The 25551-nt window shown below is 37.0% G+C and overlaps 3 protein-coding genes across 4 annotated transcripts in view; 2 read left to right on the forward strand and 1 right to left on the reverse strand.

The window, feature by feature from the left end:
- Window positions 1-44: 44 nt before the first annotated feature.
- Window positions 45-3262, reverse strand: LOC143346279 (X-ray repair cross-complementing protein 5). Its single transcript, XM_076774233.1, has 13 exons — window positions 3000-3262; window positions 2819-2929; window positions 2545-2759; window positions 2327-2455; window positions 2165-2243; window positions 1943-2080; window positions 1709-1865; window positions 1494-1633; window positions 1279-1422; window positions 1050-1195; window positions 733-978; window positions 471-621; window positions 45-386 (listed from the first exon to the last, which is right to left on the reverse strand). The coding sequence occupies exons 1-13, from the start codon at window positions 3018-3020 to the stop codon at window positions 372-374; spliced, it is 1692 nt and encodes a 563-aa protein (XP_076630348.1). The 5' UTR covers window positions 3021-3262; the 3' UTR covers window positions 45-371.
- A 124-nt stretch (window positions 3263-3386) lies between these two features.
- Window positions 3387-9527, forward strand: Taf1b (TATA box-binding protein-associated factor RNA polymerase I subunit B). The gene is made up of 10 exons (XM_076774229.1): window positions 3387-3810; window positions 3872-3962; window positions 4063-4267; window positions 4331-4472; window positions 4552-4688; window positions 4773-4988; window positions 5066-5295; window positions 5367-5559; window positions 7054-7494; window positions 7583-9527. The coding sequence occupies exons 1-10, from the start codon at window positions 3724-3726 to the stop codon at window positions 8760-8762; spliced, it is 2922 nt and encodes a 973-aa protein (XP_076630344.1). The 5' UTR covers window positions 3387-3723; the 3' UTR covers window positions 8763-9527.
- A 630-nt stretch (window positions 9528-10157) lies between these two features.
- Window positions 10158-25551, forward strand: part of Tws (protein phosphatase 2 regulatory subunit tws) — a 37904-nt gene continuing 22510 nt past the window's right edge. Inside the window, exons 1-2 of one of the 2 annotated variants that reach the window (XM_076774237.1) lie at window positions 10158-10590; window positions 11875-11992. The gene's annotated coding sequence lies outside the window, so the exon portion shown is untranslated. The remainder of the gene's footprint in view (window positions 10591-11874; window positions 11993-25551) is intronic. The other variant, XM_076774236.1, reaches the window with a different exon arrangement.

Here is a 25551-nt window from a genome sequence, read left to right on the forward strand (position 1 = left end):
CTCGTACGTAGTTAGGAATTTTGGATAGCGTGAACATAAATGGAGTGGGTATAGTGTGGGTAGACGACCTCGTCCTTCCCATATACAGGCTCGATAGTGTCATCAATTTGTGGTGGGCTTCATTTCAAGGATCGCTTTTCTTTTAAGTAGAATAGGTAACGGACACGTTTTATTTCATTGGTTCTTTTGTATATACAAATATCTCTTACAAAAAATCATCGAACATATACAAAAATATATTACTCGTTTATCTTTTACACAATGATTCAAATAAATGCACAGCATCGCACGGGAAATACTTTATTATAAAATATCGTCTTTCTACCAGAATTGAAAAATTCCAGCGCGGACAACAAATTACGTCCAGCGAATTATATGTTGGCCACCTAAAATAAAAACATCGATTAATTTATATATACACCGCAGATGTGTACGAATGCTAGTATTTTTTCGCCTATTTTTTGTGTTACCAGTTCGTCTAAATCAATATCCGTGGTATCTGCAGACATATCTGGTTCCTTAAAAGAGTCCACAGTATCAAGTTTATCATCCATTTCAATAGACTCCTCAAGATTAATCTTGTTAACATCCTGTTCATTATCTTCCGTGTTAGATTCATTTCTGAATTAAACATAATATTATTACTTTATTATAAAAATGTATGCATGCATGATACTTTCGTATTCTAAAAATATTCACTACGCTTATCGCGCTATGGAAATTAATTCTTACTTTTTTTTTGCTTTGGGATCTATGCTTTCCAATTGAAACAATTCTGCAACTCTTTGAAGATGGTCTTTACTTTTTTCTTTCACTGATGGTGCTTCCAAAATATTCTTTAAATAATCCTCCATAGGCGGTAATGGTTTATCCGGATTAAGAGCGCGATGAGATAACATATTCCAGATATGTTGCATTGCAGGATCTGGCACACTTCCTGGTAGAAAATACTGATTCCCCTCCACTATATAACTGTCTCTGAAATTACATAATAATAATTTTTCATTAGTTATCGCTCATGATCAACCAAAGGCTGCAAATGTACTTACTCTGTTTCGGGTAACATTAGGGAGTCTAATAAATTATCAACAGCTTCATTTTGTTCACTAGTTAACTGTTTAATTACAGATTTAATAGGTCTTGTAACCATTACTCTTCGATCTTCTGCAAATGCTAAAGATATTTCTACCAAGCACTGTACGAATATAAATATGCTTTATGCGACGATACACGTTTGAAAAAGAAAACAATATATATCGAAAAATAATTTACAATTACCCATGGTTCATCGGGAACATCGATACACGGAAACAATACCACCATTTTTGGTGCACGATCGTTGTTATTAACTTTTCTCACAATGGCGACTACGTCCAATTCGTGCATTGCAAGTACCAAACTATAAAACGGATCTTCCGCGTTCTACAATGTATTATAAACTTACATATTAGTAGCTTGAAAATTTCGAACAAAAGAGATACGATAAGACATACTTGCACTCGCGACGAGGGTAAAACAACATTTGTAGTATTGTCGTACCAGTGCTCTAAGTCAACATCACATCTCTTTGCAAAACTATGAATAATATAACTCCTTGGCCCGCTTTTATAACTCATAGCATCCTCTAATTTTTCTATATTCATAAAAGCATTCATGTATTTGCTCTGTCACGTGTAAATTTACGACAAAAAAAAAATTTCAAATATACTTTCAACTGGAATAAAAACTCCTCCATATTTATATCCTGGCACAATCTCATCCTTTTTATAGATTGTCCTTTGTCTATCCGAATACTCTGTTACCGTTACTACATTTTCGTCGCCGTCGGATGTTTTCCAAGTTGGAAATTTGCAAGTATCTGTTACCTACCAAACATTATATTTAATTCAAATAACTATAGAAAAAAATAAATACCCTGATTAAACTTAGAATTTTTGCTTACTTTAATGTAACTGACTATTGGAATTTTTATATCAATTAATTCTAAAGTAGCATACCACGGTGATGGTTTTGTTGGTACCTCTAGATAAAATCTTAAATCAGCTATAGCATTATCAAATGTTATGTGTTGACCATCAATCTAGTTAAATACAACAAAAATTTATCAACAATTGTGCCAGAGTATACTATGGCTGTAGATATTACAGTGCTAATAAATTCTTACCTTCTTGTGAAGATCTTTAAGAAATATTTTGCTAATGTTAAGAGAGCTTTCAGGTTTTTCATCTAACATTTCTTCTCCTCTAGAATAATAGAAAGTTATTGAGTTAAATTATGTAAAACAATTTGTGCAAAAGAAATTCTGAACAAGACTTGTTTATCATACATTGTAAGCAACTCAATTCCTTCTGTATGAAGGTGTTGTGCAATTGTATCTACCTCAAACTGCAAAATAATATCATGTTCTTCATTAAAATCGGACATCAAAATTATTTTTCTCATGGAATTATCAATACTAAAATAAAAAAAGAAGTAAAAGTTGAATATATTATTTTGAATTACTTATTTATGCACAATAAGTTAAAATGTATTTTTCAAGCATACGCATTTTTTTTTATGAATTCCACAGTGGCACTGAGTGCTTCAATCCAATTAGAACAATAATTTGTTTCTTTCAAGTACATAATTTTTTGTATTAAATTCCAATCAGGAATCTGAAAATCTACAAACTCTCCTACATGCTCTGTATTTAAACTATTCTTTGTAACAGAAGATCCCATCAGCACTACTCCAATTTCATCCTTTGGTCGTAAAAATATCTGCAAAACAATAAATGCAATAAATCGACGATAAACAACTTTGATATTTGAGCTGTTACCTTCTTTTCAATTATTCTTTGAGCAATACATTTCATCTTTTCCAATAAAACACGATTTTTCTGTGCATTAGGACGTGTCACTCCAATATTTATTAACAATACTAACGTTTCCTAGAAAATGTATGAATATTTTAATTATTAATAATTATTTATTTCATGGTAAAATATAATAAAATATAACCTTTCCCAATTTTGGAGGCATTTTCAAACATTGAATTCACAGGTACTAGGAAAGAATTCTCTTAGTCGGCTGTGCACCGTGGTGAGGATTAAAGATTTTTCACAAGGTTTGTTTTAGTAATTTATTATTTATTTACAAAATTTTAGTACAGAGGCAATTTGATTTAATACGAGTAAATTAAATTATCCTAGTATGAATACTTTTTAGACGTGGACGCAAAGCCATTTACTTATTTAGTAATTTTCCCCTCTTGCGATATGATTATTGTGTACTGTGCTCCGCTGACTTGATGTCCCACGGGACGGCACAGGGACAACAGAAGTCGGACGTCGAACCGCCCATTTATCTATCTCGCTCCCTTGCTCTCACGCAGTCCACATGTGTGTGTAACTGTCGTGACGAATAGTGAACCAGAGTTCAATGTGTACGTGGGAATAGGTGTATCCCTTCTACTTTTCTCGCATTCCTGCCACGGGACTTCAAGTCAGCGGAGGACAGTACCAATGGTGCTTGTACTTTGTATCAAGAATATAGTCGACCTCCGAATACTCATCTGTTAGGATGTGTGTAACTTCCGTTCATGAAACAGGAACCACGAGGGCACTGATCTGCCGTCTGGCAACACTGCTTTAAGTTCGAGACAACGTGCTCGTGTAGCCTTTCAATAAATATTAATGCGGTGATTTTTGGAAAATGATATTTTCATTAGAAGCTTACGAGCAAAATGCAAAAGTGTAGAATTTGTAACGGGACTGATTTTTATAAGGAAGCTGGTTATTTCTTTTGCCAAACATGTCAAACGCAAAATGAGGTAATGTACTTTATTTTCTTCTTGAAAGAAGTTGATTGTCAATCATATTCTGTGTGTACAGGATATCAGAGAGGAGGTCTTCGAATTACACGTAGATAATTCGACCAGATTGCGGAAAACAAGAATTAGAAAATTACGATTGGATGGATCAGGTATGTTTCTATATTATGAATATTCAACACCCTCGAAATACGTTTATATACGTAATTTCCAATAACAATGATTTTTATTGACAAGAACTTTAATTGCTAGGTGAGGAGCTTGGGTGGACTTCTTGGGAATTGTACAACTTTGTTCTCATTGGACTAACAAACGAACTCATAGAATTAGGAGTCCCATCCAATATAAAACTAACAATATTACAATTATGGGCAACTTATTTAGGAAAGTTAGAAATTGCATTTGTCTCAAGGAAGAAAAAATTTGTGCCTAAGTTGGCTAGAAGATACAACAAAAAGTAAATTTATCTTAATTAAAATATTCTTCTTTGATTGTTATTTGAAAAGTATTTCCTTAACAGGGATGCTGAAATTATTTATGGTAAGGTACAGTTGCAAAAGAAGAGAAGAAAACGTAGAAGAATTGAAAGCAGTACAAATACATCTATGATATCTGGTTATCAAAGTGAGGGTAGCTCCATGCGAGAATTAAGTAAAAACAAAGTAATTTACATTTATTATATTTATGGAAAGAGAAATTTAACGTTTAATAGAGAATTTATACAAAGTACATTTTTTTCAGAGACTTTTAGTAACTGCAGACTACAATAGGTTTCTTCAATCTCAAAATAGTACTGAAGGTGATGGTCTTAGTCTCCTTAGTCAAAGTGGATGTAGCATTCAATCTAGCTCGATAAAATCCTCAGACAATGAGGGAAAGTAAGTATTTGCTTTCTTTATAGAAGATGTTTTTTTTTATCTATCATGTTGTACAATATTTCATATAATTTTTCATTTGTTCAGAGTGAAATTCAGTTCTCATGCTAAAGAGGAAATAAAGAAAATCAAAAGATTATCTAAACATATACCTTGGTACAAAAGAGCCAAGTACAAAAAATATCACATAAGTACTCAGTACAAAGTAGGACCTCATATAATTACTCCAATGAGACTGTGGGCAATTATATATCTAGCTCTTCGAATTCATAATCACCCCATACAATTAGGAGACATGTTAAGGTGTGTAATAAACAGATTTCGTTTATCATCGTTTCTGATCTAATTTTATAAGTATATTTATAAAAATATATCTTTAGGTATGGAAGAGAAGGGCATTTATCTTACTACAAGTTAGATCATCTATTACCGCCAGAAATAAATTTAACTAAAAGAGAAAGAAATTTATTATCACAAAATGTTGAAATTACGCATAAAGGAATGAGGCGAATTATTGCAAGTATTGCCAAACTTCTTGATGTGTGGGATATAGTTTCTCCAGATTTCTTACCTCTAGTCAGTCGATATTGTCAAGAATTAGGATTGCCAAGTATGTCAATCATTTTATAGTTTTTGCAATAATTATTCGATTATTTGTATTTGATAGTAATTTATTTATAGAAGGCATACAACTATATACAGAGAGACTAATAGCTCTATCGCCTCCCAAAATGACATTCAATGCAAAGAAGTCGTACATTCCAAACTACGAAGGTCGTGCAATAGCGTTTATTATTGTAGTGCTAAAAATTTTACTTGGTCTGGATGGTATCACTGAATGTCAAGTCAGCAGAGTAGCAGAGAAGATCAACAGGTGAGTACAAAAAAAATGAATGTTTATTAGATACATGTACTTGCATGTCATTGCATTTTATGTTTTGAACCTCAAAATTTGTAATCGCTCGCGTAATTGTAAAAAATATTTGAGTATCTTTAACATATTTACAAAAGAAAATGCAGTACGAAAAATATTGTTATTGGGAACAAAATAATTCATACAATAATATATTAGATAAAGTACATAAAAAAATAGGAGCAGGGGAATGCAAATGTTATGAAAATAATCTTCCTTGCATAATTGTACATGGTGGTGCTGGAAATTTTAGCGATTCTATAGTGATGGAAAAAATGACAGGTTGTAAAAAAGCTGCTATTAATGGGTATAAAAAATTAGTAACCGGCGAGAGCGCAGTGGATGCCGTAGAGACTGCTTTATGGTGGTTAGAATGCGATGAATTTTTTAATTGTAGTTACGGGTCTGTGTTAAATGAAATAGGTATATCTATTATGACGTTATTGCTTATGTAAATGATAAATATAGTACGAAGCTAAGTACAGATTAATTAAAATATTGTATACTCGTAATAATACCCGTAATGTAGGAAAAGTACAAATGGATGCAAGTATAATGGATGGTTTAACGTTTAAGTGTGGATCAGTAGCGGCAGTTTCAGATATAGAACATCCTATAACACTCGCAAAATACGTTTTACATAATTTTCCAAATTCTATTTTTGTGGGTGAAGGTGCCAAGAATTTAGCAAAATATGCAAATATAAATTGGTTGTCGGAGGGGAGTATGGAAGCCCCGCTAGCACGTGTAGCTTATTATTTAGAAGAAGGGAAATACGAAGCAGATGTCGATAATCAAAGTCTATTGGGTGTTGATATGTTAACGAGTAAATTAATCGTCGTTGAGAATATGATGAAAATAATAAAATTCTGCATATTTATGTAGCTATTATTTGTAGATAGCTTTGGTACCGTCGGTTGTGTAGCGTATGACGGTCACAGTATTGCTGCTGGAACCACGACAGGTGGTTTGAATAAAAAGTTAGTAGGAAGAGTAGGAGACACTCCACTATTGGGTTGTGGTACATATGCTACCAAGAATATAGGTTGCTCTTTAACAGGGCATGGAGAGACTATAATGAAATTAGGATTAGCGCGTGAAATCGTAGAAGATATCCAACACAATTTTACAGGGAAAGAAGCCCTACATAAGTATTTTTCCTACATGTCAAACACATTCAAGAAAACCGGTGGTGGTATTACTCTTCAATCGAACGGTCGTTGGGCAACACACTTCACTTCCGATAAAATGCCGTATGCAGTAATTGTGAATGATGTTATTACATTCGGGGCAAGATTACACGAAGAAAGAAAAGAACTGTATGGCAAGCATAATAAGAAAAATTGTGGATGTGACTGTTCTGTTAAAATTGTATTTCCACTGCTTATGATTCATCGAAGTAGCACAAAAATTATCTTTTTACATTTTGCTGATGCAAAGAATTTTTTATTACAGTGTGGCTATTAAACGAGGTTTATTGGAAGAAAAATTGTTTAGTTTCCAAGAGTGGCAAAAATATATTGAATGCCGGAGAACAATTTTAACGCACTTGCATTTTCCAACTAAGATGAAGTATAGTCCGGACACGCACGGAATCTGCGATCTGTATATAAAATTTTTGGAATTCATTACTTCTAAGACGGACAGAAACGAACTAGATATACAACATGCTAAACACTTTTTACCGGAAGAACTCGTAGAGGCTATGACAAAGTATATTACCAATTTAAGTATCAATGATTTACCACCGAAGGCAATAGACATATTTCCGGCATCTTTAACGCCTCTTCATTCTTATCTTCAATTTTTAATGGATGACCCACTTTCTGACTTTCCTAGCGTTGTAAGAAACGATTTTTTTCTTACAAAAGTTGGGTACATGACGAAACCTGATTCGTAAGTAATTGCTAGTCATTACTTGTAATTGCATCCTTGTTATTTGATCCTGACAAGTTCAATTCAAATTTGCTCCTCTCGTTTTTAGTCTCGTGGAGTTAGCAGCGCAGTGTAACATTAATTTAGAGATAATTGATTCGAATTTACATTTTCTCGAAAAGATCGTACCGCCTTTTGAGCAATCTAAAATGCCAAGTATAGAGGAACTGAAGCAGTTCGTTGACGTGCAGGATGATTTTACGGACCAACATGTACAAAAAAGTGAAAATCTAAATGAATATTTACATAGAAAAATACCATGTGAAGTAAAATTTAATGTTACCAAAAAGCACTATTACGACAGTGTTAGAAATTCAGTAAAGGATTTCGAAAATATTGACTTAGGAAGTGTCATTACATTTTCTGAAATTTTACCGAGTGGTAAATTAGCAATTCCCAATGATAGCGACAACGAAGATGAGATAGAAGATATAGATCTTAATAATAAAAGTAATCAGGAAAGTATACTGGGAAGTAAGTTCTGTGATAAATACAATTTACACTTATCGTCTACGGAAAAAGAGTCTATTAATAAGTCAAATATAATTAAGAAAATGCATTTTAAGAAACATAAGTATCAATTTGCGCGGGATACTAAAGGTCGATTCGTGAAAGGAAATATTGTACCTGTGAAAGTTAAAGTTGACGAGGATTCTTTTTCCGAAATGGATTTACCTTTTCGTACGAGTACGCAAATAAATGTTCAGGAAGTGACTTGTACCGACGTCGAGAAAATAATAGAAGAACAATTATTCTTTAATGATATAGATATTAATAATATAACAATTGACGATATAGATATTGAATCTGCGTTTCCGAATTTGGACGACTATTTTAATTTAAGCGAAATTTCGTTATATTGCAATAATAATGATATTGCCAAGCCGGAAACAAGTCAGAAAACAAGTCAGAAAACAAGTCAGAAAACAAGTACAGTTACGGAGGAACATCGATTTTTTAGACCTTTCAAACATTATTGGATGTATCATTGCATTTTTAGTCGCGTGAAACCAAAAAATTTCGCGGTATTCGAAAGAGCACTACCAAGAAATTTTCGTTGGCTGTTAAACGAGTGTGCACACGTCGTGGAAATGTCTGTAGAAGATCTTTACGAAGAAGTATGTTTAATAGAATTTTATCATGCGTATGTTTTAAAATCTAGTTCCGAACACAATCGCACCGATTCAATATCGAAGAATAAAATAAACATTATTTTAAATAAATGGTAATACGATATTGAAACAAAGAAATTTGACGATGGATTGCAGCATAATAGAACTCATCTGACCATGTTGGTATAACTGTGTATGTCGTAACAGTATATCGAGATTTTGATCTAATGGTTAAAATCTTCATAAATTGTTCCTACCGGAAGTATTTTTCTGTTAAATTTGTTTGGTAATATTAGGTAAAAGATCCAATTACTGTCACCTAAACAATCGACCCTGGTAATATCGAATTGTTTTTTTTTATTTAGAAATTCTATAATTTACGAAGAATGTTTTAGAAGCTATTACTATCGCCCCTGAAATGCATTTAACCAAATTAGTGTCAGCTGATTAAACACTATTAGACTGGAAGACCCAATTACTACCCTCTTAAACAAAAATTTCTGTATGAATAAAGTTCGACGATACTTTTGTATAGCATGTTTCTATAAATGAAAATGTGTACATATTGTAATATTATAAACATTGTACGTAAAATATATAAATGAACAATTAGGTTAGGTGCACGCAGATTACAACATGGGTGATCGGAACAACGTAGTTTTGTTTCTATGAGTAAATACTATCTTCACAGTAATCCTAAAATATGTCGAATGTTTGAACTAATCACTGTTATCAAAATATTACATAAGAAACTTGATCAATCGTTGTTCTACGATTGCTATTTTCTATAATGGTTATACTATCTAAAAAAAATCAATTTATTATTTTTATACCTCAACTATTATAATAATAGCCTTTCCTTTAGTATCTAATTGACTTAAAATTCTTTATCGTTTCATAAAAAAATAAATAATAAAAAATATTAAGTGTTGTTTTTTCTGTCATATTAATCCAGTAACTGCTACCAGTAACCGTTCAATCATAATATATTTTTAAAGTGACAATAATGTACATTACACAACACAGAAAAAGTGGTGTGGTTATGTATTTGTGATCCCCGAATGAGGACATGGTAATTAATCTGTTAATAGAACATACAAATTGCATGTAAAACAGTTTAGCATGACAGAAAATGGATCATTTACTCCATATATTCTCATTTCTTCCTAATTTTGATTTCTTTATTTATCTACACGATCATCACGTACGAAGGCAGCAATGTAATTCATCGAGAAACGTAAGTTCGTTCCGAGAAGACGTTAGTAAGATTACGAAAAAGAAACACACCGTTACTCTTATATGAGAAAAAAAGGTTTTATGTACATATTTAGTTCCGTCACTGGATGTACCATTTATTGATTTTTAAAACGAGTATCCTAATTTTTTTGTTTATCGACCGCGTACGACGAGAATCGTTGGTGTAGCGTTAATAACGCGAGTCGACATGGTGGGGCGCTCTGGTCAAGCAACTGTTGCACTCGTCGAGAGTCTCGACAGTTCGCGGTGTGTTCCTCGTTCCGAGCCTTAGACTCGAGGGACGACGGAGCGTTTCGTCAGTAGTAAACATCAGTTGGCGTAAGACAGTCTCGGATGGCTGTCATCGTTCCACGCTCGCTACCACGGTACGTGGTGTGTATACGATCAGGCGGCGGTGTGTACGCGCTGGCCGCGTGTGCGTTCGCAATCATTTCTTGAGGAACCTGCACGGGATTATTCGTGCGTGCGTGCGTGCTTACTTGCGTATACCGAAAGAAAACTTCTTGTCCTCCTCGTGCTTCGGAGTGTACTGGCCGTCGTTACTTGTGGCATTGCCCATCACGTTCATCGAAAGTGCACGTCGTTATTAGTTTCGCGCTTTCCACCCGACGTCACACCTGCTCCGTGGTGTCCTGGTGTCGTTAACCGAGGCTCCTTATCGCCCTGCCGTTGCAACTTCCTGTTCACCGTAAGTCTGCACCAAATTCGTTAATATCCGTTCGTGAAATTACGTCGAAACGGAAAGGGAACGTCGACTGGAAATTGTCGGTACGTCGCAGGGACAAGATTCTGTGCGCGCGTAATTTACGGTGTCCCCTCGAAATAGATTCTACATTAATCTCATATCGCTACGTGTCGGATGCATCGATCTCCCTTAACGGCACATTACGTTAGGTCGTCCCGTAAGTAACCGTTTTCCGAACTATATTTCGCGATTATATCGAAAAACGAAACGTCTCGCGTTTCCTTTTATTACATTTAGACTTTGTTAAATTTTATTTTTCCCTCGATTATTGACGTTACGTATTGATCTCGTGTCTTTTATTCGAAGGGTTTCGAAGAGTTATTGGAAGAGGTAGATACCTAACCATAATAAAATGTTTCGTTTATGGAACGGGTTAATGATTCAGTAGCTCTGAACGAGGACAATGAAGAGATATTGTGTCATTTTAAAAAATAAATTTGGTACAGAAACCCTTCCCCTGGGCTTCTGCGTATTATATTTGTGCAATTCGATATACATTTTTGGACATGTCAATCGACAGGATGTGCAATGTCGTGTCAGATCGATTTCGATTCGTTAGACGTTCGATCTATGGAAACTTGCATTGCTATCGTTCGCGACGCGTGGTCATTGCCAACCTGTAACAGTTATTAATTTTTCTAGTAAGAAGATCGACGACCAGGCCAGTCGTTTGTTTGGTTGGTTTCGATTTTAGTCCCACTCCTACGAATCACGTTCTTGTCTGCTTTTTTGTTCCTCGACGTATCAGTCATTAACTAGGGATTTATAGTTTTTTTATGTAGATTCCGATCATTATGAACAACTGCCAAGGGCCCATAGAAGCTCTTAGTCGATTGCTCGGCAAAGCTCCACTTTGACGATCGAACGTAATTCGTCTTTGCTTCCGTTTCATTTTCTCACAGTACGAAATTGATGAAACGTGCATTGTACGAGCTTATTTCGAGCGGTTCACGCAAAGCCGGCAAAAAAGCGACATGTACACCGAACGTTCGACAGCATGCAATTTCTTCGAGAATTACCTAGGTACATTGCGTCAATCGAACCAAACGTATTCGATGCAAAAAGTCTCAAGACGCATTTTTAGCTCATTGTCTATTACGCCCTTAATATATTTCGAAATCGTTTGAACAGGAATGTATTTACGTTTAAAAACAAGATCATTTATTCGCGAATTTTGAAGGTCACCATCACTTTTTTGCAGATTAACATGTATTTTTTATAATACAGCGTCATAGTGAATATGAAGACGAATCCAACGATCATACTACCGACGTTCGCATAACATCGAACGAATAAATCTTGCTAATTCAAAGGCAATTGAAAAATTCTAAAGTTTCGATTTCTCGTAAGTAGTAAATTTATTTATTTTACATTTTTTCATGGTTTCTGGCGTGGTAAAAACTTTATTTTTGCATCGTTGGAAGATTTAAAAAATATGCTCGTATTACTGATTTATTTTTAGGTCGATCTTTAAACGCGATTAAACGGATTAAAGACACACGACTTTTAAGTCACGATCGTGCGTGTATATATCCATCTTCGTGATAATGGTCAGGTGAAACAAACGGATCCGCACCCCGGTACAGTTGGGTTAAGAAACGATCACTGTGTAGATCCTTATCTGTTTTTGGGCGTAGTGAGATAAGGTGATTTATGTACCATCGAAAACGACCGCATGTTTCGCGGCATCTTCCATTGCTGTTTTTTTTTTCTTTTTGCATCGTCAGTGATGAAACGCGCAAAACGATTTTTCTCGAGATTAGAATTCTAGGACTTTCCAAAAGATCGTTCCAAAGTTGAGGTTAATGTGCGTTTTTCTTTGATTCGTGTTCTATCTTGGCTTTAACTCTTTGCGACGCGGGATTTCAGATAATAAAATAGACCCACGTTGCATAGAGATTTTATTGCGTTTTAAATTAAACAAAATTGGTATATTTTTGTTAATAAAGGTATCACATAATGTAAAAGCATAAAAAAATAGTAATAGTTTAATTAGATTTGTCGCAATAAACCTTCCGCTTGCAACAATTTATGAACCTGTATTGGCATGTTGAATGTTGCCAACGCAAGTGAATACATTTGTAACATGTTGAAGATATTACCAACTGCTTTACTTTATTAAAAATGTCCCACCATGCATTACGGTGCATCAAAAAGGTGGGACACTTTTAATCCCAGCGTGCCCCGAATAGTTAAAGCGGATAATTGGTGGTACAGATATTTCTTAAGAATATTTCTTAAGAAACATGTTCATGAATCTTTTATTATTTGTTTTTTATACATATTTACGATTTTTAACGATTATATAAACGCATCGTAATATAATAATAATAATGACGATGACGATGATGATAGTAAAATAATTACAATGTACGAATACAGTTTCGTGTTCTTGTCGGAATTCTCTCTTTCGCTGAGCCATATCTGGAAAAGAGTACTACGAGGTATGACGCAGTTTCCTGAAAATAGATATAAAAACGACAGGGACAGGTCGGAGCAACCAAATCTTGGCCAGATTAGTACATCAATATATTATTAAAAATTATAAAAATTATTTTCGGTTGCGGGGGTCAATTACAATCATTTTTGGTGAATAGACATACCCCCGAAATCCTACCCACTTTCTAGAAAAAAATTCGACAAGATGTGAAATTTTTCGACGGAAAAAGAAATTTCAAATCGTTCTGGAAAAATTATTTTCGCCTTTGAGGGTCAATTACAATCATTTTTCATCAATAGACATACCCCCGAAATCCTGCGCATTTTCGAGAAAAAAAATTCAGTACGGGCGGAACTTTAAACGTTAATAACTTTTTAACAATGCCTCCATCAACAAATTGGTATTCTTGATTTTCGTCTTATTTTGGTCTCTAAAATCTCCCATTAAAATTTTTCCCATGGGTGGCCAAGCACCCTGTATATGAAATTTTATAGGATTTGGGGCTGTATCGATAACATCAATATTTTCATTTTGTCCGCCTAGATCTATGAAATTAGCCACTGTGCGACGTACATACACGATCGATCCTCATATATTTTATGTCCATACTGAACGAAACGGTAAAACTTTTTAATCGATCAAATAAATTGAAGTTATCAACGTCGGTTCGTTAAAATGTTGATGGCCAGTATTTGCGAATTTTTATTGTATTAGGTTCCGAAGCGTGACGTAACCCTCGTGTCAGTCGCACCTGATGGATCTCGGATAAATATAGGCGAACGTCGTGCACACTCCGAGACAAAAAGATAGTACGTATCACATTTTTTCGTATTCGGTACTGTTAATTGGGAAAATTTTAATATTTTAACATAATACGTTAATATCTTTTAATATACAGGTTACCCTCCTATAACACGGTAGATAGGTTCCTAGAGTATGCCGTGTTGTGTGAAACTTTGTTATATGAGACCCAGAGCCAGTACAAAAAGAGGAGTTACGTTTCGAAAATTTATTAAAAATAAATATTTTTTTTTATTCTACATAAGCAACTTAATTTTTATGAAAAATATAAATGTACGTATAACGCAAAATAAAAAATATTATTTTAATTTAACGCAACCTTAATTTAATAAATTACAATTTTTTTATATTTTTTCATGTAAAGCCACTATAGTTCATTATTTTAAGGTAATTTAGTTTTTAAGTATGTTAAGCAAAAATCATGTTATCCAGTGCTGTGGAAGTACAGTGTTGTGCAAAGGTTTTTGCAATTTTCTTATCGTGTTAAAGCGAAACCGTGTTGTAGGAGGGTTACTTGTACCTGTATTAGGCTGTCCCATAAACAATGATGTTGACAAACATCGTTCATTGTTCTTTTATGATCTTTTCCCATCTATCAATTAACTCGTTCATACTGCACAAATATTTTTAACAGTACTACAATTATGATTATTTTACTTTGAAAAAATTTCTACGTATTTCATAAATATCAACGAATGTGTGCGAGAAAATGTGACAAAAGAAAGTTAGACAGCACAAGTAAACAGAATGGAACTCGTAACGTTTATTGAAAATATATTAGATTAATTTTAAGCGTGCTATCATTTTGTCTCACTGTGTAAAATCGCTCGACGGCCTTTCAGATGCATTCATTTTTCTGGGTGTGACAACCGGTCGATTTGTTGGCCGTACGCACAAGGGGGAACTTTATTTTTAATTTCAATGGCTTCGTGTAACCTATAATTCGTATCGATTTTACGACGATAAAAAAAAGGAAAAGAATAAACTGTTTCTGGCGCAATGAATCGTTAAATGGTTCGACGAACCGTTCGTTCCTCCGAACGGGGAACGACCACGCGTCCCGACGAGCGTGCATCATCGATTACACATTGTTAACGCGATCAACATTGCAGAGCCGATCGAGCTGGTTCGGCGTGTCTCGACTGTTAGTTACACGTTTTGTATGTATATGTATTGTAAGAAATGTGTGTTTGGACCGTGGGACCGTTGGCTTCGATGGTGTTTAGTCTAATACGTATCGAGTGAGGTGTTTAGGTTTAGGAAGATAGCATTAGGGAAGGTTCGACTTTGACTGCAGGAACGCCACTTTGCATCGAACGCAGGTCGAGAGCACTTGCAGTTCTACGTTTATGGTTTTTTTACGTTTATGTTTTATGTCTTTCTTTTATGTTCTTTACGTTAAATAGTTTTAGTAAATATTAAATAATATAGTTACGTTTATTGTCCACGCGTTTGAATCCGACCATACGCCTCTGACCATCCTCGACAATCCTTACGGTATAGTTCCGCGAATGTTTCTGCACGGTTTGGGAAACGAACGATTGGACGTCGTCCAGCTATAAATTGCATCGTCGACGGTCTTCCGTTTTCTTCGACGTCTTCTTATGCGACGGACGTAAATCTTATTGCAGGGGTGGCGGTTAATTGGTAGCAGTTATCGGTGGATCGTACCGGTTAACGCAACGCGATCCTCCGGAGTTATATCGCTCGGCGAATCATCCATTCCAGTTACGCCTCGCTCGTTCGCTCGCTGAAAACGTCGTTCCGCGTCAGAGCTGACCTGGCAATAACGCGTAATGAACTTGTTGTATTAACGAAAAATACTTGTTGAATTTTAAACGGACGAGTTTATTTCTCGAACGACCGTGTAAACGAAAAATTTTGCTAAACGAGATACTTCTCTCGTGGGAAATGTAATATCGCTTTAATTCGAATGCTTGTTTTTGTTCGTTTCACGAGATGGCGAACAATCTTGAATATATTCTCGTAGTCTAGAGATGCGAAATTAGCGATGTATAAGAAAAGAGTGTACGATATGACATCGTTAAACGGATAGTTGTTCCCGAATGGTTGCTTAACAATATAATCACCGACCAACATCGATCGTGCATGATCTTGAACTGGACACGTAGGTGAAACTACGCGCCACGTGCAGAGCTCCTACCGCGTGGTTGATTACCGAGCGTTTAACGCCCTAAGTGGTAAAGTAGACTCGCCTAACTAAATATTTCAGGCGACAGCGAAAAGCCAAGGTTTTCATGAAGCGCGTCGTCGCGATCGCTATCGAACATTAAGATCGCAGCTCGAGAAAATTGCGAATATTACATTATTTATGTAAGGTGCGATCATTTTGTGTCGATTATCAATTTTTTAAGTCAAGTTCAGCTCTTGTACTTCACTTTCCATCTTGCAACAAAAGCAAGTATTTTTTTACAGAAGCAATATTATTCCGTTTCGTTTCAAATCTATTAGGCGAACGATAAAGTATATCTAGTAGATCATTCCTTGGACGTGACGTTAATCGTTGGGACAGTCTGCAGTTCCTTTGTAGTTTATTAATACTTAATTAGTTTGAACAGACTGTTCAAACGATTAGTATCGTCACGGCTAATTGTAAGACAAGATTTGCCAGACAAGTATTACTAAATGGAAGATTCGAAACAAAGTTATAATATTGCTTTTTGTACTAAAGATATTATATTTTGCAATTGAAATGCATCTAAAATATTAAATATAGAAAGTTTGCTCGACTCTGGTTACAAGCTAATATGTCTGTGGTGGTTAATGTATAATGGATCTACACGGTATAATTGTGGGCCGCAATATAACGTTGAAGGATATTTAATAATAATAGTGAATAGATTGAAATCACATTAGAATTCGTCACGTTTGATGACCTGGTAGGAATACGGAATTGGCGGTCATTAGGAGTTCGTGATCGTCTTACGCAGGGGAAAAGAAAAGGACGGAATCAGGAATATAGAAATATAGTAAACGGAGAAAGCAAAGCAAGAAAACTTATGGAAATCCAGGAGAAAGTGAAAGGTGAAGGAGGAACGTCAAGTCCCGTGTGGGCCTTGCAAAGATAGGCGATATTCTCTTGTACATAAGAATTTATTTAAACTAGATATTCCGCGAGTGGATATGTAAACAATAAACAATTTCCTCTACTGGATTCCAGGTTCGAAGGTATCCTTGAGAGACAGATCGGAGGGAAAGTAAATCGGGAAGTCGGAATAGCAATAGCGAGGTAAAAGAAAATGGTGGAAAAATAAAAACGCGAGACTGTAGAGGCAGTGAGGTAACAGCCACGTTTCGAAGTCAGGCAGGAGCCAGGATCTTGGCCCGCAAAGACGATTCGGCTCGACGGCTCGAGGGTTTTTCAATTTCACCGATGTCTCGGCAAAGCTATGCCCGGAAAGCGCATTTTAATCGACTGCGAACCATCAGAACGCCGAAGGAGGTTCGAACGGAACACTTAAGTGGATCTTTCGCGATAGCTGGCGCCACTTCGGCGACGATATTGGCTTAACTGGTCGGCGTGTACAGCGAGAATTTTAACGACATTTGAATTTTCACGAGCGCGCGACTTGATAAACGGTGTTTGAACTTCGCCGGCGAGACGTCGTCGCTCCCGTTCGCCAGACGTCGGAATGGCTGCGAGCCAAGTCGCGGCCAGAAACTTTTTCGGGCTACATTTTTTTCAACGGTCCAAGCCCCGTACCGCTGGGGCATCGAATCGCTTCGGATCTTACCGTGCGTTGCAAACGAACATGATTCGACGTTAAGAATCTCTTGAAGCACTCGATCGTCTTGAACGTCTCGAGAATATCGATAGCTACAAGTTTATGTATAGTATCTTAAGTATAAACATTGTCGATCGTAACGTTGTCAGTCTCCAAACTATTGTATAGTCCGGGCCAAAATATAGCGCGGTCGTAAACTAAACTCTCGAGGGTTGGGACCGACTACTGCTGCGGCACTTAGGGCCCGTACATGACATCTTGCTTGAGGGTGCCTTTCTAAATATTTTTCTGTGTCCGAAACTGCACTATCTCTTTTCATTTTCTACATGCATATACAGGATGTTCACCCACCCCTGGCAAAAATTTTAATAGGAAATTCTAGAGGCCAAAATAAGACGAAAATCAAGAATACCAATTTGTTGTTGATGGCTTCGTTAAGAAGTTATTAACGTTTAAAGTTCCATTATAAAGGTCTATTCACCAAAAATGATTGTAATTGACCCCTGCAACCGAAAATAATTTTTTTAGAATTAATTAAAAATTTTTTTTTCGTCGAAAAATTTAGGCACCTACCCCCTGTCGATTTTTCTTAAAAATTAGTTTTTCATTTTTAATAATTTCGCTTCACGTCCTACAGAAAAGTTGTTTAATACTTTTTTGTAGGTACCCATGAGCTCTACTTCAGAAAAAAGTTTCATTGAAATATATTCACAATTGTAGGAGTTATGGCTGTTTGAAAATTGGACCATTTTTTATGGGGTTTTTCTCATTTTGCGGGGTCAAGGACCAACTTTTCGAATATTTTTAGAATTGCTACATATTCTCCATCAAAGTACGCGTAATTTGCTTTTTTAAACATTGAAATCGTCCAATCCGTTCAAAAGTTATGACGTTTTAAATATTCGCATGAAAATTCGAGCAGACATTTCTGGCCAGAAATTATATTTTCGGTAAGGAATTTTTTTCTCGAAAATGGTTAGGATTTCGAGGGTATGTCTATTGACCAAAAATGATTATAATTGACCCCCGCAACCGAAAATAGTTTTTCCAGAACGATTTGAAACTTTTGAATTTAATTGTTAATAACTTTTTAACGAAGCCTCTATCAACAAATTGGTATTCTTGATTTTCGTCTTATTTTGGCCTCTAGAATCCCGCATTAAAATTTTTCCCAGGGGTCGCCGAACATCCTGTATATTAAGAGCAGGTAAATTAAGATATTAAAGACTTTTAAGTAAGACCTTTACCTGTTACTATTCCTCTAAAAATGGCTTTCTAAAAATGGCGACACTAAATAAAATATTTCTTCGTACGGCCCTGACTATGGTCTAAGGCCCTTAGCTTATTACAACCATCTTCCTAGAGTAATTTTATATTCGACACGAACTCCTTCAGAAATCGCTAAAAGTAAAACGTCAAGCTTTATCGTTCGAGATTGATGGTACTCGTGGAGTTAATGCGTTAAGAGTTGAAATTCTGGTCCTGTTCGCTCGATTGTACCGCTCACGGTGCACTCAAGGAACAATCGGTTCCTCCTATAGCGAACGGTGCATTGTTCCTGTAACACAGTGAGAAAACATCGGTGCAGTGGATCGAGCAGGAGGTGAAACTTCGCGGTCGAAGCGATATAGAAGTCCTTTCGAAGTCGCGCGTCGGGTCTATGGTTCTCGTTAATCGAAGCGTGTGTGCCGATCGTGCCGCGGTTTTACGGCTCGCGGCCTCGTTCGTCTTCACCGACATAGAATTCGTTCGAGTGGTTCTCCATTTGGTCGACGTTAAATGGGTCGGCGTGTGGGAAGTTGGGAAACGGGAGTCGCTTTCTACGGCACACGAGTCTCTTTCGCGTATCAAACACACAGGCCATCTTTTCGAATTTTTCATAACGATATTACAATCTGATGACCGGACTGAATAAGCATAATAAGTTGAACTTAATTAAGTAACGTTTTTTAAAACGAATCTCAGATGTAACTTGTAAGTTGATCGACAACGATCGTCGGCAAAAGACAAAGGCTCAACGATATCGTTGTGAACAAATGTCTATCGGTGTCGAATTTCGTCCGTGCCTTAAGAATCATTGCTGTAGTAAAATTAAGAACCACTACAGCAAACGAAACACGAACACGATCGCGTATTTTCTTCGCTTAGCCCAACCGATCGACGGTTTATCGAGAGAAGAGATTCGCTTCCGGGGAAAATTCACCCGTACAAAGTTTATACGTATAATAATCGAGTTTCCGTCAAACCCCCGCACCTTTGAACTTTCACAAATTTATACGACGCTTGCAGGCGCCATTAACGGATTAGAATGTTAATGGAATTCGATCCGAGTAGACGCCGATAACAGTTTTCTCTTCCACAGTTTAAAGTATTGCGTTACACCCCGGAGTAGCACGCCGGTTAATCCTTATTTTCCTCTTTTCCGCGTTTCTCGAAGGAGAGGGACCAGAGTCGTGTCTTCGGTTTGCTTACCTATACGAACCGCGACATCAATTTGCGTCTACTTGCAATTTATCGCGCCTGTACGTTTACTTTCCGCCGGCGGAACTAGCGTCCCTAATCGTTCCATCGGTCTCTCGTCGAAATTAGCCCGTTTTCCGCGACTGCACATCGGAGCCATTAACTACCGCTCTTCGTCCCTTTTCTGTACCGTGAGTGCGAAACACGTAATATACGCGTTGATGGGACGTCCATATTACATCGCGAAATGAGAAATAATTTAGAGGAATCTTAGTTCTAGGGCTGGACTTTTCGAATCTTTGAAATCTCTTTTATTTATTTATTCATTGACTAATGTACAAGAATCGAGGGCGAGGCGAGGCGAGCCAGAGTGCATGTGCTCGAAGAAAGGGAGCAAGGAACATGTACCGAGTCGGCCTTTCACCTTGAAACAACACCGACAGAAATAAACGAGCGTCCTCTATTTTCGGGCAACCTCTCGGCCGTCTCTCGAGTACGCTTTACTCTAACGCACCTTTAGCTGACACGTGGATACGTGACGTCCTCGTACACGTGCACCCCGGTGCAATAAATAACACCCTTTGTCGATAATCGGTCCATCAGTAAGCCTTGTTCGAAATGAAAATGGTACGGGACTTCACCCCTTGCTTCCTGACTTTTTTTAATTCTCGAATAAAAAATCATTGTTATAGTATAGAATATTGAGAACATTTTAGGAAGACTTTAAATAATTTCGAGAGGATATTTTTCACTTTTCTGGGTTTTTATGTAATAAGTAATACGCCGTTGGTATACCTGGACAATGGGTGCTTCTACATGTAAAAATAAGTAGACAAAAAAGAATAAAATTGTTTCGTTAGAAGTCTTGTTTCCGAGAAAATCGACGTTGTAAATCCAGTAGAGCAGTCGGATATTGGTGTAAGTAGAAAAGGAGATTAATGGTCAGACGCGCCAGCCAACGATTCGACTCCACGCGTCTCCGAGAAATTTCTGAACTCAATTGTCTCCAAAACGAAAGCTCCAACGAAAAAATGTTGTTCGTTCTTTTCGACTTATTTTTAAAGTATCATTGCTATTGTAAATTTTCACGCGATGCAGTAGCAAACGGTACGAACTGCATTTTATTCATCGACGTGGCCTTTAATTTTGGTAAATGCAATATAATGAAACTTCGTTAACGCGAATTTTGGGCAAAATGACGCATAGGTGGAGAGAATTGCACAGTGAAATTGCTTTTCATGTATATAACGCTGCTCTATATAATTTATCCGTACGGGATTTTTAATTAAACTTCGTTTCAATTGTTTATACCTTGACGTTTTTGACGCTTGTTCGAGCTATAACGCGAGAAAGATTTTGCAACTTTAATGAAGTAAATTTATCTGTAAAATTCGACATTTTTCAGAATTAATGGGCAAAGAGTCGAAACCTAGACTGGAAAGCGTATGGAGTCGAAAATTCCGTTGGAACCCGGTGGCAAGATAGTAATTATCGCGACGAAAACGAGGAAAATAAAATGTGGAGGACCGGGATACCCGAACAATGCGTGCGCCGCGGGCATAATTTTTACGATAAGGGCCGTCACAATGAAACGAATTTACGGGTCGTTGAAACTCGGAGACGCGCGAAATTTTCACGATATTTTTCCTCCATGGTTCGTCGAGGCGCTGGCCGTCGGGTGCCAAGGGTCTTCGATCCATTTCCACCTAGACGACAGAAGAAAAAAGAGAGGGCCACAGAGAGCGTTAGGTCTTTCGTGAAAGGAGTATCAGAGATACGATCGCTAACGTGAAAATCCATCGGTAATGGAATTTGTCCTGGTTTTGTAGGGGATATTCTCATGAATCGAAAAGACACTACCAGAACCTCGACAGTTTCATCTCTCCAACGCCAGAGAAAACCCTTTTTCCTTTATCCCGCTAGGCTGACGCTTCCTGAACCTACGGATCTACTTACGCGACGCGATTCTAGTGATATTTCCAGTCCACCAAAAATACCTATTACGAGGGTCGTTCAATAAATCCTTAGAAAAAGATAGAAAAACAAATTATTTTAGGTAGATTTTTTTTATTTTTCAACATAATCTCCTTTTAGCTTTATACACTTTTCCAAGCGTTTTTCCAACTTTTTTAAGCTATCTAAATAGTAAAACTTCGAAAGGTCCTCAAAATAGGCATTTGTCTGGGCGGTGACCTCCTCGTTGTTCGCCGAGCCATTTTTTTAAGTTTGAAAATAAAAAAAAGTCACTGGAGGCCAAATCCGATGAATACGGTGGATGTTGTAATAATTCGAACTTTAATTCCATGATTTTGGCAATCGAAACTGCACAGGTGCACCCGTGCATTGTCTTGATGCAAGAGGAAGTTCCTTGCTTCGATCGACAATAAAAATAAAACCACGATATAACTGAAACTTTGACAGTTGTCTAGTGAGTCATGATGCTTACTAAAAACAAACCATTTTCGATACTGCAAACGCCAGATCTTGGATTTTCTAAGGACTTATTGAACGACCTTTGTATTAACCCTTCTATCCTGTGGTTCGATTCTTCGAATAAATGTAATTTATTTACTTACTATTTTATCGAGCTCATATTTATCGAATCCATCGACGTTTATGTGTATTTTAAAACTGTGAAGATTGATTGAAAAATTATATTAGGTACAGCAATATTTTTCTGAAAGCAATAAGCAAGCATTTGACGAAGTCGACGAAGCTGGTCGATTGTTCTTCTATCGTGCAGAAGTTTTTCTGATTCTTGAATTTTTGTCAACCTCTTTCACGTACACGTTTTGAGATTCGATTTCTGTAGGTGTGCACGAATGCGACAGTGAACTCCGCAGTCGCGAGCTTGCCCCTATTTGTAATAGCGAGTGCTAAACGCAGGATATCCTCCATTCGAAGCATGCCTTTCGCGACTAATTTTGATCATCCGTTCAACGATCTGTAAAATTCCCCTTCGACGCAGTCCGTCGACGATAACGGAGGAAGGTAACTAAATTCTGTCTTGATTCAAGGCACGCAAATATCAGGGAACTTTTTTCCTTTTGCGCTGGGCTGGGGTCGACGCGTAGCCAAGGACGCTCGTCCGCTCGAGAAACGAAACCATCGAGGGAATAAATGCATCCCTTAAAAAGAGAAAAAAAAACCGGATCGATCGCGATAACGAACGGATCGACGGCGACGCGCGAACGCGATATCGTTTCAAAATCAGAACGATTCCCAGAGCTTGGCGGCTCTCACGGTGGCGTTCGCTCGTGGCTCGTCCCGAGAAAAGCTAATTCGTACACCGAAGAACCGGTGAAACCCCGTTTCGTCTACCATGTTGATCCTCATTTTCCACGGCTCAAGGCTCTTCGACCCATTTTGAAACGAACGAGCATGTTACGTAGATGTAACCTTCGCGATCAGTTTCGGAAGAGCTACACGTGCCTCATACGCTTAATTAAATTTGCACGAGCAGTTCAGTTTATCGTAGAACGATAATAAAAACGCGCTACAAGAAACTGTCGGTAGGAAGCCTAGGTTTATTTGGAAGAGCGAATCTCAGATTAACGAGGAACGTCGCCCAACCGAAACTATGCGTTCCGTATTTTTTTTTAATACTATTCGTGATTGGGGTGAAATCAACCTTCAAAGTTCAGGGTTTGAGGAACTATTAAGTCGAATATTGTTAAAGAGAATGTACGCAGCGTTAATCTCGTGGTTGAGTGCTCCTTGGATGGTAGCAGCCATCGAAAAAGCACATACGCATTTTGTACCAGAAATGTTTCATAATTGTAATCCCTCGCACGTTTCCACGGCACAAGTTACATTTTCCATGTTTTCGAAGAAGAATGGCGCATGATTCTCGAATGTACCTGATCTTTTTTATGCGTATCCGCATCTGCATTATGCATATTTGAATAGATTCATCCACCGCGGAGGCAAGAACTGATTACATATTGGCGACATTAAATTTGTTACATTTAAATTTAAATATTGAGCCTGGTACGAAAAATATTTTTATAAACGCGATCGCCGTAGCATAATCATGAATCAGTCCGAGTATGCGTGTTTCGGACGTGGATACGTATAAAAACGCCAGATAAATTTTGGAACCCTGAGACATTCTGTTACGAGAACAGGCAAAGTATGAAAATTTATACACGCAAAATAAAACAATATTTTACGAGAAAAATTACCTAGAGACTACTGATTTATTAAGTCTCGTAGAAACCTGTGATTTCAAATGTTTCTTCGGTTTGGTCGTTTCGTACCTCGACCGACAATAAATTACTTCTTTGGTTAAAGTTTCCTTCGGCTAATTTGCGTTGCAACAAAGGGAAACGGGAGAAGAATCGTGGCAAATGGGAGACGCAGACGGATTTGCGTGACTCGAGGGATGAGGAACAGATCCAGAAATGGATAGAGGGTGGTGGATGAAGAACGGAGAACAGAGTATTAGACGTGAAAGCTTTCGTTTGTAAAATGTAACAAGAGCGCGAACTACTATGTCCTTTTTCCTCTTTCGTGACACTGTTGCACCTAGATGCACACGCACGTGTACATCGTGTTCCCCTAGTTTTCGACCAACTTCCACGGAACGACGCTTTGTTTCCTCATCTTTTGTATCATTTTCGCGTCGAACAAGCACGCTGTTTATTATCCTGCCATCCCGTTGGACAAAACGTACCGCGAGAAGCGCCCCCGGAATATCCCGAATCGGGTAAATTATGCAACCAACGAGTTTGAGGTTCTTCCTCAATCTTCTAAGTAAGTTTATGTTTTATAAATTAAGGGCATTCAGTGACGTAGTGCACGAATAACGAACATTGGCAAAAACGTTTACTAAAAGAAACGTTTATAAAACAAAATTACGTCTTATACACAGAAATTATAAGCTTTCTTAGTTGATTGCCATTTCTGATCACACGGTATATTTTCGGTAAAGAATTTTTTTCTCAAAACTGCGTAGGATTTCGAGGGTATGTCTATTCACCAAAAATTTTTCTAGAACGTATTTATTAAGAGAAAACATATAAAATTCTGCGTTTTATTCATCAACTGTTGAACTTTGTTTATGTGAAATATAATTCTTAACAGTTACAAAAGAATAGTCGAGATAAATATGCCGGTTATTCGGACATCCACTGCCAGATAATCGAAACTCTAATACTGTACTTTTCATGCTACTCGAATAGCAGAAACGTTTTATCGGGATAAGCGGGGTTGCTTCCAGCGTGGAATGGATGAATTTTACAGATACGCAGTTTCAATTTTCCAAGCCGCGCCCGATATCCTTTATTCAAACAGCAATCAAATAAAAATCGTTGGTCCAGTTATTTAAAACAATACGGTGCCCGCTTATTCTTTCGAACGTCGAACGTTCCGTATCGATGGAATAGTTCGATGGTCCTTGGTACCAATTACTTCGTACAAATTCCGATTGTGTCACTTCTAAATCTACGTATCGGG

The sequence above is a fragment of the Colletes latitarsis genome, chromosome 10 (genome assembly GCF_051014445.1).
Source record: "Colletes latitarsis isolate SP2378_abdomen chromosome 10, iyColLati1, whole genome shotgun sequence".
NCBI lineage: Eukaryota > Metazoa > Arthropoda > Insecta > Hymenoptera > Colletidae > Colletes > Colletes latitarsis.

Excerpts from the sequence above, each read along its gene's own strand:
- LOC143346279 (XM_076774233.1), bottom strand. The coding sequence starts at position 3,020 with ATGCCTCCAAAATTGGGAAAG. Across the intron at positions 1,423-1,493 it reads TACCCTCGTCGCGAGTGCAA|AACGCGGAAGATCCGTTTTA; the intron begins GTATGTCTTATC and ends AATACATTGTAG. Across the intron at positions 1,196-1,278 it reads ATGTTCCCGATGAACCATGG|TGCTTGGTAGAAATATCTTT; the intron begins GTAATTGTAAAT and ends ATATTCGTACAG.
- Taf1b (XM_076774229.1), top strand. The coding sequence starts at position 3,724 with ATGCAAAAGTGTAGAATTTGTAACGGGACTGATTTTTATAAGGAAGCT. Across the intron at positions 3,811-3,871 it reads CATGTCAAACGCAAAATGAG|GATATCAGAGAGGAGGTCTT; the intron begins GTAATGTACTTT and ends CTGTGTGTACAG. Across the intron at positions 7,495-7,582 it reads TACATGACGAAACCTGATTC|TCTCGTGGAGTTAGCAGCGC; the intron begins GTAAGTAATTGC and ends TCTCGTTTTTAG.